At 46.3% G+C, this 18,517-nt stretch overlaps 1 protein-coding gene across 1 annotated transcript; it reads left to right on the top strand.

The window, feature by feature from the left end:
* Positions 1-2,290: 2,290 nt before the first annotated feature.
* On the top strand, positions 2,291-18,207 carry nwd1 (NACHT and WD repeat domain containing 1). Its single transcript, XM_042483777.1, has 20 exons — positions 2,291-2,414; positions 4,912-4,997; positions 6,112-6,228; positions 6,927-7,281; positions 7,357-8,668; positions 8,884-9,087; positions 9,172-9,325; positions 9,582-9,699; positions 10,320-10,484; positions 10,748-10,945; positions 12,563-12,685; positions 12,780-12,979; positions 13,056-13,110; positions 13,183-13,376; positions 13,475-13,565; positions 14,561-14,709; positions 15,273-15,546; positions 16,522-17,075; positions 17,556-17,661; positions 17,894-18,207. Exons 1-20 carry the CDS (start codon positions 2,291-2,293, stop codon positions 18,205-18,207), a joined length of 4,893 nt encoding a protein of 1,630 aa, XP_042339711.1.
* Positions 18,208-18,517: the final 310 nt, after the last annotated feature.

The following is an 18,517-nucleotide window of genomic DNA, read 5'->3' as shown; positions in this document are numbered from 1 at the left end:
TTAATACTTTTTTTTAACGCCACTCAGAATAAAACTGAAGACCAATTTTAAAATAATCAAAAAAACTGAACTGCAACGGCATCAATTACTGAGGAACAATTCTGCACAAACATAAAACACATTAATGTCGCCATCAGTCCCCATCACAGGATGTGTGTTAACACATCCTGTGATGGGGACTGATGTTTTTTCTTTTTAAATCTAGCTGTATCTCAGCCCGCTTGATCCAAGAGAGCGTTACATCGTGACACATGAACAAACAGAACATAAAAACAAACAGGTCTGTTCATGTATCACTTACAGCCTGATTTATAGAGCATATTATTCCTGAAAAAAAGTCGAAAATGTAAGTTTTAATGGCCGTTGGCAGTATTTTGTGATTTATAGGGTGATATAAGAGATCGCTCTGTAAAATTCATGCAAATTAAGGCATATTTCAATTAATGCCTCAACTGTATATTTAAAAATAGAACTTCAGAAAACTTGTAATACAAAATAAAAAATAGTCTTAATGTAAGCAATCAACCAGGCAAGTTTCATGATATCTTTATGTTAGAAATGTTACACTATTCACCTGCGTCTCACCTTAATGGTTTATCTGTATTGCTTTGTTTACTTGTCAGGATTTTAATTGGAGACAGAAATCACCTGTACCTGATGAAAAAACTCACCTGTGTGATGAGTTGTTTGTGCGTCACATGATCTCAGAGGGTTGTAACTGTGTAAAAGCTTCAGGTGCGGCCGATGGCCTCCGGCTCGACAGTAGCTTTGTTATCGTCATTATCATCATCAGCTTCGCCTTCGTCTTCAGTGTAATTAGTGCTGAGCTGCAGCTGTGGACGGCGGCCCCTGGGGGCCCCAACGACTCCCACAGGGCCCCGCTTAGTAAACACTCAGGTGAGATGAAGGTGATGGGAGATGATACAATACAGTCCAGCTGGTAAAGACATGAAAACACAGAGAACAAGAGAGGGGGGGTTTCTTTAGTGCAACATTACAAATAATAACCTCACACAATGTCAGATTTACCTGAATTACCTTCCAGGTGATCACGGGGCGTCTGCGAGTCCTTAAAAACTCTTAAAATGCCTTAAATTTAATTTTTAGGAATATTATGTGAGTTAAAAGTTTGATTGAGTTACCTTTTTTAAAGTTAAAATAGTGAAGCAAAGTTTGAGGTTGTCTAACATTTTAGTTTAGCAGTTTTAACCGTTAGCTTACAGTTAAAATTAGTAGTTTTGACCGTTAGCTAATGACTGAAATTGGTTCAGGTTGGTTCGCTAACATTTAGCAGTTTAAAAATTTTGCTTTAGGTTAACCAATGGTTCAGTTTGGTAGATAAAATAGTTTGGTTCATTTGTTAAAATTAGCAGTTACCTAACAATTGAATTTCACAGTTTAAACATTTTGTTACAGGTTAGCTAAAACAGTTTAGTTCAGTTTAGCAAAAAATTTTGTTGAGAAGTTTAAATATTTTGCTTCAGGTTAGCTAACGGTTAAAGTTTTCGTAGCCAAAATAGTTACTAGCTAGCATTTCAGTTTAGCAGTTCAAAGCGTTTGCTTTAGGTTAAAAACAGTAAAATCTAGTAGCGAAAGTTTACTTAAACTTAACATTAAAGTTTAGCAGTTTTAGCTGTTTTAATTCTTAGCTAACAATTGAATGAAATTTTGCCTCAGGTTAGCTAACGGTTAGTTTTAGTAGCTAAAATAGTTTGGTTCAGGTTGGTTCAGTTTAGCAGTTTAAAAAGTTTGCTGTAGGTTAGCAAATGGCTACATTTGGTAGCTTGAATTGTCTGGTTCAGTTTAAAGTGACTTGACATTTCAGGTTAGCAGCAAAATTTCCATCATGGAGAATAAAAGTAAATAAAATAAAATAAAATAAAATAAAATTAAATTAAAATATTTTCAAATAAGTAAAATTTCCATCATGGAGACACACACACCTGCAACATACTCCTGTGTTAGATTTTTGAAGTAACATTTTAATCTTAACTGAAAGAAAGTAAAGGATGTTAATGCTTCCACCACTGAAGAAGAAGCTATCGCAGCATGCTTTAAAAGACTGTCAGCCGCCAGAAGATGATAAAGCATGTTGTGTTTTGTGTCCTGCAGTTATTTGTAATAATATGTACAGCAGCTGTGACTGGTAAAGTGCAGGTGCATCAGCAGGTCTGCTGGGAGGACTGGGAGGACTGGTTGTCCTGGAGGAAACTCTCTGAGGGAAACAGACTGAGCAGCTGAGGGAGGCAGAACAGACGACTGCAGCCGTCTCAAGAAGAAGAGGATGACGATGGCGGAGCGTCCAGCAGCAGCAGGACATGTCAACCTGCAGGACGTCCTGAGAGGACGGACAGACGAAGCTCAGAGGACGAAGAGCAACATGATCCGAGTGTTCATCAGCTCCACGTTCACAGGTCAGAGACGCTCAGCTCAACCCTCGCTGCATATAATCTTATTTTGGCCAAATCAGGTCTGCTTCAGGAACAATTATGGGGGCTCAATTTAAGATTTAAGAAAAAAAAACACGAGAAAAATGCAATATCATTACATTCCATAATATTACTATATTACAATAATATTATGGAATATTGTTTTTTTTAAATGAATAAATAAAGCTAGGGTAAAATGTCAAAAGAGTTATATCTATAATTATCAAAACAATATATCTAAAATTATTTTTTTAAAATCATCATAATTTTCATTTATTTTTTTTTTTTTTTTTTTTTTTTTTAGAAATTCTACTTGTAATTTTTATTAATTTCTTCATAAGTTGCTCTGGCCAACTTCTCATATTTTTGAAAGAAATCAAGCTCTGAACTCTGTCGCTCTGCTCTGAACTCTCTGTCGCTCTGCTCTGAATTCTTCGTCGCTCTGCTCTGAACTCTGACGCTCTGCTCTGAACGCTCTCTGTCGCTCTGCTCCAAACTCTCTCTGTTGCTCTGCTCTGAACTCTGTCGCTCTGCTCTGAATTCTTCGTCGCTCTGCTCTGAACTCTGTCGCTCTGCTCTGAATTCTTCGTCGCTCTGCTCTCTGAACTCTCTGTCGCTCTGCTCTGAACTCTGTCGCTCTGCTCTGAACTCTCTGTCGCTCTGCTCTGAATTCTTCATCGCTCTGCTCTGAACTCTGACGCTCTTCTCTGAACTCTCTGTCGCTCTGCTCTGAACTCTCTCTGTCGCTCTGCTCTGAACTCTCTGTCGCTCTGCTCTGAATTCTTCGTCGCTCTGCTCTGAACTCTGACGCTCTGCTCTGAACGCTCTCTGTCGCTCTGCTCTGAATGCTCTCCTCTGAACGCTCTCTGTCGCTCTGCTCTGAACTCTGACGCTCTGCTCTGAATTCTTCGTCGCTCTGCTCTGAACTCTGTCGCTCTGCTCTGAACTCTCTGTCGCTCTGCTCTGAACTCTCTCTGTCGCTCTGCTCTGAACGCTCTCTGTCGCTCTGCTCTGAATGCTCTCCTCTGAACGCTCTCTCTGTTGCTCTGCTCTGAACTCTGACACTCTGCTCTGAATTCTTCGTCGCTCTGCTCTGAACTCTGTCGCTCTGCTCCAAACTCTCTCTGTTGCTCTGCTCTGAATTCTTCGTCGCTCTGCTCTGAACTCTGTCGCTCTGCTCTGAATTCTTCGTCGTTCTGCTCTGAACTCTCTGTCGCTCTGCTCTGAACTCTGTCGCTCTGCTCTGAACTCTCTGTCGCTCTGCTCTGAACTCTCTGTCGCTCTGCTCTGAATTCTTCGTCGCTCTGCTCTGAACTCTGTCGCTCTGCTCTGAACTCTCTGTCGCTCTGCTCTGAATTCTTCATCGCTCTGCTCTGAACTCTGACGCTCTTCTCTGAACTCTCTGTCGCTCTGCTCTGAACTCTCTCTGTCGCTGTCGCTCTGCTCTGAATTCTTCATCGCTCTGCTCTGAACTCTGACGCTCTTCTCTGAACTCTCTGTCACTCTGCTCTGAACTCTCTCTGTCGCTCTGCTCTGAACGCTCTCTGTCGCTCTGCTCTGAACGCTCTGCTCTGAACGCTCTCTGTCGCTCTGCTCTGAACTCTGACACTCTGCTCTGCATTCTTTCGTCACTCTGCTCTGAACTCTGTCGCTCTGCTCTGAACTCTCTCTGTCGCTCTGCTCTGAACTCTGTCGCGCTCTGCTCTGAATTCTTCGTCGCTCTGCTCTGAACTCTGTCGCTCTGCTCTGAATTCTTCGTCGCTCTGCTCTGAACTCTGTCGCTCTGCTCTGAACTCTCTGTCGCTCTGCTCTGAATTCTTCGTCGCTCTGCTCTGAACTCTGTCGCTCTGCTCTGAACTCTCTCTGTCGTCGCTCTGCTCTGAACTCTGTCGCTCTGCTCTGAACTCTCTGTCGCTCTGCTGCTTGAACTCTGTCGCTCTGCTCTGAACTCTCTGTCGCTCTGCTTTGAACTCTGTCGCTCTGCTCTGAACTCTGTCGCTCTGCTCTGAACTCTGTCGCTCTGCTCTGAGTTCTTCGTCGCTCTGCTCTGAACTCTGTCGCTCTGCTCTGAACTCTGTCGCTCTGCTCTGAATTCTTCGTCGCTCTGCTCTGAACTCTGTCGCTCTGCTCTGAACTCTGTCGCTCTGCTCTGAATTCTTCATTGCTCTGCTCTGAACTCTGTCGCTCTGCTCTGAATTCTTCATTGCTGTGCTCTGAACTCTGTCGCTCTGCTCTGAACTCTGTGTCACTCTGCTCTGAACTCTGTCGCTCTGCTCTGAACTCTCTCTCTGTCGCTCTGCTCTGAATTCTTCGTCGCTCTGCTCTGAACTCTGTCGCTCTGCTCTGAACTCTCTCTCTGTCGCTCTGCTCTGAATTCTTCGTCGCTCTGCTCTGAACTCTCTGTCGCTCTGCTCTGAACTCTGTTGCTCTGCTCTGAACTCTCTGTCGCTCTGCTCTGAACTCTCTCTGTCGCTCTGCTCAGATATGAGCGCCGAGAGGAAAGCCCTGCTGGAGAGAGCTTACCCAGAAGTCCTAGCTTTCTGCCGCAGTCTGGGGCTCGTGTTTGAGGTCAGTTTTTAACGTTTCCTTTAAGAAGAAGTCTTCAGGTCCTTTACAGCAGCTTTACAGCACTAATATCACTGAGAAAATACTCCAGCAGTAAAAGTCCTGCATTCAAAAGCTTATTGAAGTAAAAAGCATGGAAGTATTATCAGCAGTGAAAGTGTTTTCCTTTCCTGTCTGATGTTTTTGGATTCATATTTCTGCTGCATGTGAGGGATAGTTCATTTTTTTAAGTTAGGCTGCATGAGTGACTCCAAGTTTATAAAAAACAGTAGATGTCAGAGAATATGGGAAGAAAGCAAAGAGCAGCGAGAGAAAGAAATGACCCAAAAATGAATGAGAACTTAATAAAAAAAAAAGTACAAGAAAATGACCTGAAAAAAAACAAAGAAAAATAAATAAAATAAAATAAAATAAACAAATAAGAAGATGACAGGGGAAAAGTGCTTAAAATCTACTAATTTCCTGTAATTTGAGGGACATTTCTCACCAAGTTGCTCACTAAGTCTCTCCCATGTTTTTGAAAAGAATCAGACAAATGTACTCAAGATTCAAGGGGTTAAATACTTGTAAAAGGTGTCTAAAAGCAGCAAAAGAAAAGTGATGGAAAAAACAAAGAAAAAGAAAGTTAAAAAACAAAAATCAAATGAACAAGACAATGACTGCAAGAAATCAGTAGATTTAGAAAATAATGTTTAAACAGCTAAGGAAAAAGAAAAAAGCTACGGAAAAACTATATTTTTAATTATCAAAATTAAATATTTAAAATTATGTTACACAATTCGTATAATTTTTAAGCACTTTTTCCTAATTTCATTGTTTATATATTCACCCCCCCCCATCACTTTTCTGTTGCTGCCTTTAGATGCTTTTCACAAGTATTTAACCCTTTAAACCTTGAGCACATCGGTGGGATTTCTTTTAAAAACATGGGAAACGTCAACGAGCAACTTGGTAAGAAATGTTTCATAAATTGGAGAAATATTTTTAAAAACAACAATAAAAAAGAAAAAAGCCAGGAAAGTACAATAATTCTCTAATCTGGTATCTGATAATACGGTGCACAATGCGTGCAGCGTCAGCACCTGTTGGTTGATCAGTGAGGTCACTTCCTGTTCAGGTAGTGGATCTGCGTTGGGGGATTCGAAGCGTCTCGTCTGGAGACCACGAGGCCGGCGACATCATCCTGCAGGAGATCGACACCTGTCAGAGGATTTCAGCCGGTCCAGCGTTTGTCGTGAGTCCTCAAATCATAAATCTGTTTTTTTTGTCTTTATATATTTAGATAAGATGTAAAATTTATTGTGAAAAGACTCTTTAAGTTTTAACTGGAGTTAAAGTTACATCATCCTCTGATCGAATTCTCTGAAACTTATTTTGATTTATTTATGTGTTTGCATCATGCACACAGTACATCAGTAATACAAGAAATGTCCTAAAATCTGAAACGTCACAAAATCCTATAAATGTCCTAAAATCACAGAAACATACTAAAATCCTAGAAACATCCCAAAATTTTGGGAAATGTCCTAAAATCCTACTAATATCATAAAATCCTAGAAATGTCCTAAAATCTGAACATCCTGCCTGTGTCCTTTAATTACAGCTGGTACATGAAGTCTTTTTGAAGATTTTAAAGAGTTAATCCTAAACGCAGCTTTCAAGTCCTCAGACGATGAATCCTGGAAATCCTGGAAAATGACGACAAACTACATAAACAAAATGCTGAAGTCTGATGTTTCATTCGGAGTAAATCTGTGCAGACGGAGATCAGTTAAACTTAATCAGTGTGAAAGTTTAAAGACATTTTATCGAGTTTCGGGTGATCACGAACTCGATCTTTTCATTGGATTTCGGAGTTAACGTAGAAACATGTGATCAGTATTTAATCTTTCAGCTCTTTCTTCTTCTCTTTATTTTGCGGCGGCTCCTCAGGCTCTGCTGGGGAACAGGTACGGCCACCGAACTCTTCCTCGCCTCGTCCCGGAGAAACACTTTGAGGTCCTTTTGTCCAAACTGTCGAAAAACGCCGAAGGCGTCAAGCAGCTGAGTCAGTGGTTCTTAAAGGACAACAATGCGGTCCCGCCCACCTACGTGCTTCAGCCAATCACGGCTCACTTCCCCCACTACAGCGACCTCCGACCCGAGAGCGTCCCTCAGCGGGACAAAAACCTCCTCTCCTGGCGTTTCACAGAGACTCAACTGTTGCAGCTCCTACGTGCCGCCGCCACAGACGCCGAAGCAGCCGGTGACATCACAGCTGAGCAGAAACAAGACTTCTTCACATCAGGTCAGAGACGTCCTCACAGTCTGTCCTTTGTCTCAAAGTATGTCTCACATCTAAGCGTCCTCTTCTTGTCCACAGTCACAGAGCGGGAGTTCGAACGCGGTCTGTGGAAGGATGGCGGCAAAACGTTGGCTCTGCTCTTCGTACGAGAGATTCCCCGCCAGAGGGTGAGGGACGGCCCCAAACGTCTCGCTAAATTCATGGACCTGACCGCCAACGGGCTGCTGGACGCAGAAGCTCAGGGACTCCTCGCCGGCCTCAAGTCCCGCCTCTACGCCATGCGGCAGCAGATCCTCAACCTGCACTGCGTGGAGCTCAGCAAAGGAAGCATCGACCCCAAACGCAAAGAGCACGCTCAGTACTTGGACGCCATCTGCGAGCAGTTTGTGTCGCAGATAAAGGCCAGGATCGAAGCGGCGGTCGATTCGCCTGCAGAGGGAAGGCGCGGGAGGATTTGGGGAAGCATTGAGGAGGTAAAGGAGGAAATGTCAGAGCGGGTGCTTGAGGAGGTCAGATGGCACGCCGCCATGAGCGCGGAGCTGTGCAGAGGTCTCCAGGGCAGGGAGGGGCTTCTGGGTAAACTCTGCTGCACCATGTGGGAGTCCACCAACGTCCACCACGCCCCGCTGGTGGTGCACAGCGCCGCCGGGATGGGGAAGACGGCGCTGCTGTGCAAACTGGCGCAGGAGATGCGTAGCGTCCTGGAGCCCGGGGCGGCGGTGGTGATCCGGCTGCTGTCGGCTCGTCACCCTCAGAGACCGGACATCGACCACGTCCTCCGAAGCGTCTGCCTGCAGATCTGTTTGGCTTGTGGATTGGCTCCACCCTCGCCGCTGACGGCAAACACGCACCTGGAGCTGCTGCGCTTCTTCAGGAACGTCCTCGCTGAGGCGTCGCAGCGCGGGAACACGCTGCTCGTCATCCTGGACACTCTGGATCAGCTCTCAGACCGGCACCACGCTCACAGACTCCGCTGGCTGCCCGCCGACCTCCCGCCCAACATCCACCTGGTGGTTTCCATGGACACCAACAGCGAAGCGTTCGCCAACATGCGGCTGAAGTTGAGGAGTTTGGGGAGTTTCTTTGAAGTGGAGCGTTTGTTGCGTGACGAAGGCCGACAGGTGATGGAGTCGTTCCTGCGAGCGTCTAAACGAACCCTGACGGCCGAGCAGAGCGCCGCCGCACTGCAGAGCTTCGAGGCGACCGGCTGTCCGCTGCACCTCAAACTGATCCTGTCCGCCGCCAAACGCTGGACGTCCTTCACCCCGCTCACAGAGACACGCTTGGGTGCCAGCACACAGGAAATGATGTCACAGCTCTTCCTGATGCTGGAGGAGAAACATGGGAAGGAGCTGGTGGGCGGGGCTTTAGGATACATCACTCTGGCGAGGTGAGGAGACTGTCGGGTCAGTCCAAGGTCACGTTTAAATCTGAGAAACGTCCTTAAATATTTTTAACACAATTTAAAGTTTTTAAGTCTAGTTTTCTGTATTTCCGGTTTTGAGGTCACAAAGATTTAAACACCTGTGAAAGGCGTCTGACCAGGTTTTAAAGGGTTAACGGCGAAAAAACACAAGTAAACAAACCGATCATGTGACTCCTCAGGGACGGGCTGCTGGAGGCCGAGCTGCGTGACCTCATGTCCCTGGACGATGATGTCATTGCTGAGGTGTACAGGTACTCCCTCCCTCCCACCCCCTCGCTGATCCGGCTGCCCCCCCTCCTCTGGGCTCGACTCAAACGGGACCTCGAGGATCAGCTGGAGGAGCGCTGGACGGGCGGGGTCGCCGCCATCGCCCTCAACAACCGGTGAGGAAGAAACACAATCACACATATTATCATCAGGTCAGAGGTCAAATGTCAAACGTCTGACTGACGCGTGTTTGCGTGCAGGCGTCTGTACGAGGCGGTCTCGGCTCGGTATCTGACCTCAGAGCGGCGGGGGCGGAGCTTAAGGATCCTGGCGGAGTACTTCCTGGGTCGGTGGTCAGGGAAACTGAAGCCGGCGGCGCTGCCGGGTCTGACGCTGCTGCTGTCTGACAGAAAGGTACAGACGACTCGTCCGGCTGTAACCATGACAACACATCAGCGACAGTCTGTCAGAAACAGACCGCAGAATGCTCGACTAATCAGAATCCAGTATTCAGCAAAAAAAACTTTTAAAGGAGTATTTCTACACTGTGGTATTTCTACACTGTGGTATTTCTACGTCCTTCACCTGTGTGAAGACGTTCATGTGAACTGACTGTGGAAGTGATCACCTGAAGGTTCACGCCGTTTTCATTGGCTGTTTGGTGTCTCAGGTCCCGCCCCAGCCGCTGTGGTTCGCTCCAGGATTGGCTAACGTCAGGAAGCTGCAGGAGCTGCCCTCCCACCTGCTGCACGCCGGTCTGTGGGACGAGCTGCGACAGGAAGTCATCGGTATGAGAAACGCACTTTTCGTACCACAAAACAGAAACAATATTTATGAAATTATACAAAAAAACACAGTGATGTGACGCCATCACAGTGTCGCACAATAATGTAACAGAACCGTAAAATATACATTTAAATATTCAAACATATATTTATATATAAACACAAAACACAACGACGTCTCAAAAAACAGAACATTTTACAAGACATGAGAACATCTGGGAAAACATTTCACAAATCACCACATCTCAGAAAACACAAAATTTCACAGAATCATCCCGGAAAACATTACATGAAACATTAAAACCTCGAAAAACAAAATTTCACAAAACACAACAACATCTCAGAAAATTTCATGTTTTTTTTTTTTTTTTATTGTTTTACAAAATGTTTTCCTGTTTGCAGAAAAAATGAGGTGCAACAGCACAGGAAGAAAAATTAATAATATTTAAACATTTTTGGGCCTTTTTTCGTGTAATTTTCAAATTTAAAGCAGCGGTTTCGTTTTTAAAACCAGCTGATTAATCATTCGGCACGTGAGGATTTTCTCTCAGCACAAACCAGCTCAGCAGATGAATTCTTGATGACTGATTATTGATTAATGAGTGTGATGTGTTTGATTTCAGGCAGCGCGGAGTGGCTGTACTGTAAGAGCAGGGTGTGTGGGGTGTCCAGTGTGATCCAGGACCTGGACCAGTGCTCCCAGTACATGGACTGCACTGAGTCCAGACTGGTCCGAGACACTCTGGTCCTGATCAAACCCAGTCTGGACTTCCTGGATGGTCACATGGGTCAGTTATTCTCTGCTGATATTACATTACTGATTTTTTTAAAATTGATTTTTTTGTTTGTTTGTTTTTTAATTTCATATTATTGATCTTTTTTGTCTGTTTTTTATATTATATTATTGATGTGTGTTTTTTTTATTTTATTTATTTTTTACTTTTATATTATTGATGTTTGTTTTATTTGCGTTTCATTTTTATTCCAAACATTCGATGGGTCCTAAATTGTCTCTGAATGAAAAAGGTTGAGTTTTTCTTTGTGTCTGCAGACACGTCTCTGTTTTACACCGAGCTGTTGGCGAGGCTGTGCTCCTTGGCCGCGCCTTTCCCCGCTGTGATTGGCCAGCTGTGTCGGCAGTGTGAGGAGCGGTTACTGACGAGTCCCGAGCCCATCCTCGTGCCAAAGTGCAGCTTCCTGCAGCAGCCGGGCGGGGCGCTGCAGCACGCGCTGAGCGGCCTGCACGGAGGTCAGGAAGTTAAAGCTGACGCTTTTATGGCTTTTACGTCACAAAACTATATTTTGAAATAGTAAATAAAATACTAACTTCAGCAGGAGGTAAAAGCTGCGTTTCAAAGGCAAACGTGCTTCAGACTTTTCTTCAGTTTCATAATACAGCTGCGGCTCAAAAAATTAGAATATCATGAAAATAACATTCATTCAAAAAGGTAAACTTTCATATCTTGTATATTCATTACACGTAAATCAAAAATATTTTAAGCCTTTTTTTGTTTAAATTTTGATGATTATGTCTTATAGCTCATGGGAATCAGAAATCCATAATCTCAGATTATTAGAATATTTCTAAGATCATCCAAAAAGTGATTTACAGCACAGAAACGTCCAACAATGAAAAGTGTCTTCATTATGTCCTCAGGTTGCTTTGACAGTCGCCCTCAGCTCCTCTCTTTTTTTTTTTTTTTTTTTACATGTCAGCCATATTATTAAAATCAAAACAGAAAAAATGCTTGAACATTTTGGTTTATGTAATGAGTCCAGAATATATTAAAATTTCACTTTCTTAAATAATTGATGGAAATTCTTTAACTTTTTTGTCACAATATTCTAATTTTCTCAGATGCACCTGTCGTCCCTCAGGGACGCCTAAGAAATAAGTGGACAGAGACAGCCAGTTATTGAAATCAAACTGTGAGAAATAAAATACAATAAAGGAGAAAATAATCAGTAAATATTAATCAGAGTTCCCACAGATCCTTTAAAAGTCCTAAAAGAGACTGCATTAACTGAAATAAAAATACGGCCTTAATTTGTATTAAAATGTCTTAAATCGATCTTTCAAAAGTCTTTAAAATGTTTGGCAGAAGTAGGATTGACTAGGATTGATCCACGTGTTCCACTCGTACGTTTATACGTTCTCACAGAACAAAAAATATCCCGTTTTATGTCACAATAAATATTTTAGCAAAACTGTCTTTCAGCTTTAGTTATTGTGAAATTGGTCTTAAATTTAATAAGAGCAGCAATATTAACTCTTAAATCTCTGAAGGAACCCTGATTACTGAGAGCGATTTTAGCAAACTCCTCAACTCTACTTTTAATTATTGCGACATTTTTACAACTTTAGGCGTGTTTGAATCAATCGGGTAAAAACATCTGATGAATCGTCTCGTCGGGGAAACGAGGACAAAGTCAGAAATAACACTGAATTAGTTGCTTCATGTGAATGTAAAGTCGCAGTTTTGATTAGAAAAATGAAGTTTTCCGCAGGTGTTTCAGAGCTGTGTGACAGGTGTGTGACAGGTGTGTGGCAGGTGTGTGACAGGTGTGTGGCAGGTGTGTGGCAGGTGTGTGACAGGTGTGTGGCAGGTGTGTGACAGGTGTGTGACAGGTGTGTGACAGGTGTGTGGCAGGTGTGTGACAGGTGTGTGGCAGGTGTGTGGCAGGTGTGTGACAGGTGTGTGGCAGGTGTGTGGCAGGTGTGTGACAGGTGTGTGGCAGGTGTGTGACAGGTGTGTGACAGGTGTGTGACAGGTGTGTGGCAGGTGTGTGGCAGGAGTGTGGCAGGTGTGTGGCAGGTGTGTGACAGGTGCAGCAGCAGAGGGTTCACCTGTTGTCCTGTCTCCAGGTGTCCTCTGTATGGACGTGGGCGTGGAGGCGGAGCTTCTGGTTGCAGGCTCAGATGACGGCACGGTGGCGGTGTGGAGCCTCGCTGAGCAGCAGCTGGTACACACACTGCTGGGACACATGGGTCAGTCTGTGATCGTAACACAATATTCAGGGTTAAATGATACATCATGATAAACGAACAACAATAACAACAATAACAATAATGACGTCTTTAGGTGCAGTTCTGTGCGTCAAAGTGGTCGACGGCTCCGCACGCTGCCTCTCATTGGCTGCTGACGGCTCTCTGAGGAGGTGGAGCCTGACGGACGGCGAGCAGCTGCTGTGCGTCCAGGGGGCGGTGCCCGTTGACTCCGCCCCTTCCTCTGTACACCTCCACCTGTCTGATCAGCTGATCTTTGTTTACACCAGGACTCAGGTGACCCTGCGGGGTTTGGATCATTTCTGGCTCAGTGAACACGTTCAGATCTCAGCGGCATGTCGTCTTGTTGCAGGTGAAGGTGTTGAAGTTGGACGGAGCCGAAATCCTCGGCAGCAGCAGCGATGGTGGTGATGATGACGATGACGGTGATGACGATGACGGTGATGACGATGATGGTGATGACGATGATGGTGATAAAGGCTCGGTGGTGCTGGGAGTTCTGGGAGAACATGTGGTTTCTCTGAGTGGTTCTGGTCTGGTCAGAGTTTCTCACCCCGTCACCAGGACTCAAACTGTGGAAAAGTCGCAGAGATGTTTGACTCCGGTGAAATCTGTGGTTTTACCGAAACACGGGAAAGTGTTTGTGGTTTCTAAAAAAGGATTCCTCCACCAGGTTTGACTTTCATCCGTCTGTGATGAAACGTTGTACGTTGTGATGAAATCTTCCTCCGCGATAATAACTCATGATGACATTTTCCTTCCCGTCTGCAGATTTCCAGGACGGGTCGACAGACAGCCGTCGAGTTTCCTCTAGTTCCCTCTTTGTTTTCAGTCACCGAGGATGAAAAAATACTGTTAGCAGGTACGATTCTGACGATGATAATTTAAGCCTTTGAAACTTGAGCGATTTAGCTTGATCCATCCATCCATCCATTTTCTTCCGCTTATCCGGGGTCGGGTCGTGGGGGCAGCAGCCTAAGCAGGGAAACCCAGACTTCCCTCTCCCCGGCCACTTCGTCCAGCTCTTCCCGGGGGACCCCGAGGCGTTCCCAGGCCAGCTGTGAGACGTAGTCTCTCCAGCGTGTCCTGGGTCTTCCCCAGGGCCTCCTTCCGGTGGGACGTGCCCTGAACACCTCACCAGGGAGGCGTCCTGGAGGCATCCTAATTAGATGCCCGAGCCGCCTCATCTGGCTCTTCTCAATGCGGAGGAGCAGCGGCTCTACTCCGAGCTCCTCCCAGATGACCGAGCTTTAGCTTGATTTCTTTCCAAAATGACCCAAAAATTAGCAAGAAAAAAAGTACAAGTAAAATACCTTAATATAGAAGATAAAAAAATAATGTTTAAAAAAAAGAAGGAAATTACCTGAAAGAAGTGCATCAAACAACATATTAATTCTGTAACAACTTTAAATATGTCGAATTGATCATTATAAATGTAGTTTTCCACTTTTTAAAAAATATTCTAAATCAATTAATTTCTTGTAATTTGTGAGTTTTTCGTTGCCTTTTTTACCCACGTTGTCAAAATAAATAAAACCAGTTCATTGGCTGCATGAAGGGCTGAGCGATAAAACGATAACGATATAAATCGCGATATAACTTTTCCTCGATTGAAATATGAGACATAGCCTTGTCTGCTCCGCTCTCATGTCCGCCTATGTCTCTGCCGATGTCCCAGAGTGTCTCCTCTGCTCTCATTCTCCCCTGGTGTCCGATCCGCTGTCATTCTCCGCCGGTGTCTCCGTCGTCTCCCCCCTCCTTCTGCTCCATGTGTGTGTGACAGAAACCTGGTTTCTTGTTTATCCGTAAACGTTCTCGGGGTTTTGATGCTCCAGCTGATTTGTGTTTCCTCTGCAGGAAGTGATGAAACTCTGAGCCTCTTCAACATCGACGGAGACTCTGTGGACAAATTCCTCGACCTCCAGCACGACGACAGCGTTTTGTGCGCCTGCGTGTCATCAGACTGCCGGCTGCTTGCCTCTGGAGCTGCTGACCAGCTAATACGAGTAAGAAATTAACCATCGACGCCACGACTGACAGACCGACCGCCGACAGCACAAGTGACAGACCGACCGCCGACGCCACGACTGACAGACCGACCGCCGACAGCACGAGTGACAGACTGACCGCCGACGCCACGACTGACAGACCTACCGCCGACAGCACAAGTGACAGACCGACCGCCGACGCCACGACTGACAGACCGACCGCCGACAGCACAAGTGACAGACCGACCGCCGACACCACGACTGACAGACCGACCGCCGACACCACGACTGACAGACCGACCGCCGACAGCACAAGTGACAGACCGACCGCCGACGCCAAGAGTGACAGACCGACCGCCGACAGACTGACTGCTGACGTTCAGTAAACGTCGACGGTAAACATTGATGTGGTTGGCGGTAAAAACCTTCCAGCTGCTTCATGGTCGCAGCCCAGAGAGTCTGTGGGTTTATGAACCTCTCAGTTTAAAATCTTGAATCCGTTGTTGTTGAATCAGCTGTGACGGTCACGGCATCAGTATTTACGTGTTCCTGTGTTTCCTGTCTGAACTTCCTGTTGTCAGATCTGGTCGGTGACCACAGGCTCGTTGTTGGACTCTCTGCGTGGTTCAGACTCTCCCGTCACGTCTGTCCGTCTGTATCGCGGCTTCGTGGTTTCTGCCTCAACGGCTGCCGCCTGCGTCCATGTGTGGAGCCTGAAATACGACACCCGCCACAGACCCGTCGCCCACGTCCCCGCTGGCTGCGCCCATGTTGCCCTCACTAAAGACGCAGACCGGGTTTTCTACGTCCGACAGCAGAGCCAGACGGAAGTCATCAGCTGGAACAACAACACAGGTCAGATGTTCAGCTGTTCACGTGTTCGTAACTCACTGATACGTTAAAGCTGCGCTTCATTGAGCTCGTCGTGAAAACGTGTTTTAACAACTTCGTAGTGGCATTTCCATCCAGTTGATCTGTGTTTGATTGAAGTCTCTGTGAGCCTGTAGCCGACTCCTCCTGTCTCTGTTAGCTTCCTGCATCAGTGAATCTGCATGCAGCCGATCGTAAGATCTAAAAATCACCAAAAAGTTTTCCATGTGAGACGGGGTGTCTGCTGCTGTGGTGGCTCATACAGGTCCTCAGTCCATACTTCTGATGTTCAGAGGCTCGCTCAGAGTTTCCTGCAGGCATCCATGTTTTCCAGAGCAGATGCACTAGAGTGTTTTTAGATCCGAAGTCAGAAAATCCAACACGGAATTATCAACTTCTGACATGTAATAAATGAACCACGTTGGCTTTTTGTTCGCAGAGCTTTGGTTTCACTTCGCAGTGGTTATTGTGGCTGTACGCTGTGAACTCCTCTCCTCCTCTCTCCTCCGAGCAGGACGGAGAAACACTGGCGTTTTCATGGAAAGCAAAACGTGAGACTCTCACTGAGCTGAAATGAAACGAGCTCTCATAACTTCAGTAAATGACATAAACAAAGTCTCATACTGCATTTTCATCTGTGGTGGGTGGTGTTTGGCGGTGGGCGGGGCTCAGAGGAGAGACAGACCGCTGAGTGGAGCAGAGGAGACGAAGGCTGCGCTCTGTGTTGCTCTGCATTAAAGTAAAAACATCTGTGTGACAGCTGTCTTAAACTAAAGGTCGGGTTGGGCTCTATAAGCTAAATGTTCCTGACTTGACAATGAACGCAGCATAAATATGTTAACTAGGATGTTTCTGAGGAGCACATGAAGGCAGCATAATTCCCACAGAGAAGGAGAAATGTTGATGCATATGTAGCAGCACCTTCATCCTGCGGTGACGCCTCCTCCGACCTCCCTGCAGGTTGTCTCTCGGAGCATCTGGCGGTCTCTGCTGAGGTCTGCTGTCTGGAGCTGGCTCAGCACAAACGGCTGCTGCTCTGCGGTCTGACCTCCGGCACCGTCCTCATCTACCCGCTGGCACTGCCCCAGGAGACGCTCTGCATCCCGCCGCCGGAGAGCCTCAGCCGGGTGCTCTGCCTCGCCGTCAGCTCCCAGGAGAAGCACGTGGCGGTGGCCTACGAGGACTCTGTGTGTCTGTTTGAGATCAGCAGCAGAGACAGCTTCCCCACGGTAGAGGGGCCCCTGGAGGCGGTCCCCCTGTCCCTCCTCCACGCCCCGCTGTCCTCCATGGCCCTGCTGTCCGACCGCCGGCTGCTGTACGGGACGAGCTGCGGGGAGGTGAAGCTCCACGACTTCGGCGGCGGCGGCAGCTCTGCTCTGGAGCCGCACCGCAGCAGAGTCACCTGTGTGACAGCCAGTAACTGGGGGACTCACGCCCTGGTGGGCTCTGAGGACGCCGTCCAGAGGCTGTGGGCCCTCAGCCCGCTGGTCCTGGACCACACCATGGAGTACAAGGTCAGAGCGACTGTACATCTGCAGTCAAACACCAGAGGACATGTTTTAACCTTTGAACAAAACTGGTACGATTTCTTTCAAAAACACGGGAAAAAGGCAATAGCTTGTCAAAATTCCACAAACGTAGCATATTTGTAAAATTAGATTTTAAAAAAGCTATGGATAAATGTCCATGTTTACGCCCTCTGTGACATACATGTGGGACATACAGCTTTAAAATGACGTATTTTATATTTATTTTAAATCAAAAAAGTCACACCTCTGAGCGAGAGCTTTAACTCACACTTCCACAGAAAAAGGCAAATTTTAAAAGATCAGTTTGAGGATTTTATGACTCCATGTTGGATCATTCAAAAGGCGATCAATTTGAATCATGAGGTCAGTTTTCTAAATCCGGTCCTGTTTATCAGCACGTAGACCGACATGATGTCTCTTCGTGTCTCCAGTCTGACTTCGATCTGCTGTTCTCTTCATGTTCAGGGCTTTTTCTTCGAGGGCGTCCTCTCGGCTGCGTTCTCTGACAGCGACCAGTTCGTCTTCACTGGATCTCAAGACAGAACCATCAAAGTCTGGGACGTCGTGACAGGTGCGTCTCTCACTGGTGGACTGGTGGACACGTCTCCAAATAATGTCGGAAAAACAGAATTTATTCCAAAACAATGTTGAAATGTGTCTCTCGCTCTCTCTGCTACCATAAACTAGCGTTTGTATTTTCAACAATTTTCTGGTTTGATGAGCAGATCTCTGAAATGTTCCTGCAGACGGCCGTGCAGGACTATTAACGGTCCAGGATCAAACTCGTGTCGTCTCTCTGACAGGAAACCTGCTGTACGTTCAGTACGTCTACTCCCCCGTCGTCCGCATGGTGACCTACAGGAACGGCTTCGTGGCGTTGTCCCAGCAGGGCTGCGTCATCAGGGAGGTGTTTCGCTGTCCGGAGCACATCAGTCCGGACTACAACCCTCTGAGGAACGTCAAGGCGCAGTACCGGGTCACCTCCAGGGACAAGAGGAACCAGGAGGGCCCGCAGAGCTCTGGCTCCGACGTGCAGGACTACAACCCGGCCCAGTTCAACCTCAATGTCATGAGCATGCTCAGAACCAAACCCTCCTCCACCTGCTGCATACTGTAGGGGCCCACAGCGGGGGCCCACAGAGGGGACACACGGGGGGCCCCAGGACCTCCACAGCGCTCTGCAGCAGGGGGTTTCAAAACACAACCAGGAAAAATCAGTTTTCACAGCTAGAAAATAAATAAATTCAGCTCTATCGGGACTCAGGGCCCGTTTCCACGGTGACAGTTCCTGCATGAAACTTTTGTTGTGGTTCGGTCTTTCGTTTACTCGACAACAGAGTGTAATCTTTTGAAAACATGATGTGCAGATCCCGTAAATGTATTAATGGAAGTCTGGATACAGCGTTGGAGGCGGGGCCCCGTTCATT

The sequence above is a fragment of the Plectropomus leopardus genome, chromosome 3 (assembly GCF_008729295.1).
Source record: "Plectropomus leopardus isolate mb chromosome 3, YSFRI_Pleo_2.0, whole genome shotgun sequence".
Taxonomy (NCBI): Eukaryota; Metazoa; Chordata; class Actinopteri; order Perciformes; family Serranidae; genus Plectropomus; species Plectropomus leopardus.
The sequence above is the reverse complement of the archived record's forward strand: the minus strand, read 5'-3'. Positions and strand labels throughout refer to the sequence as shown.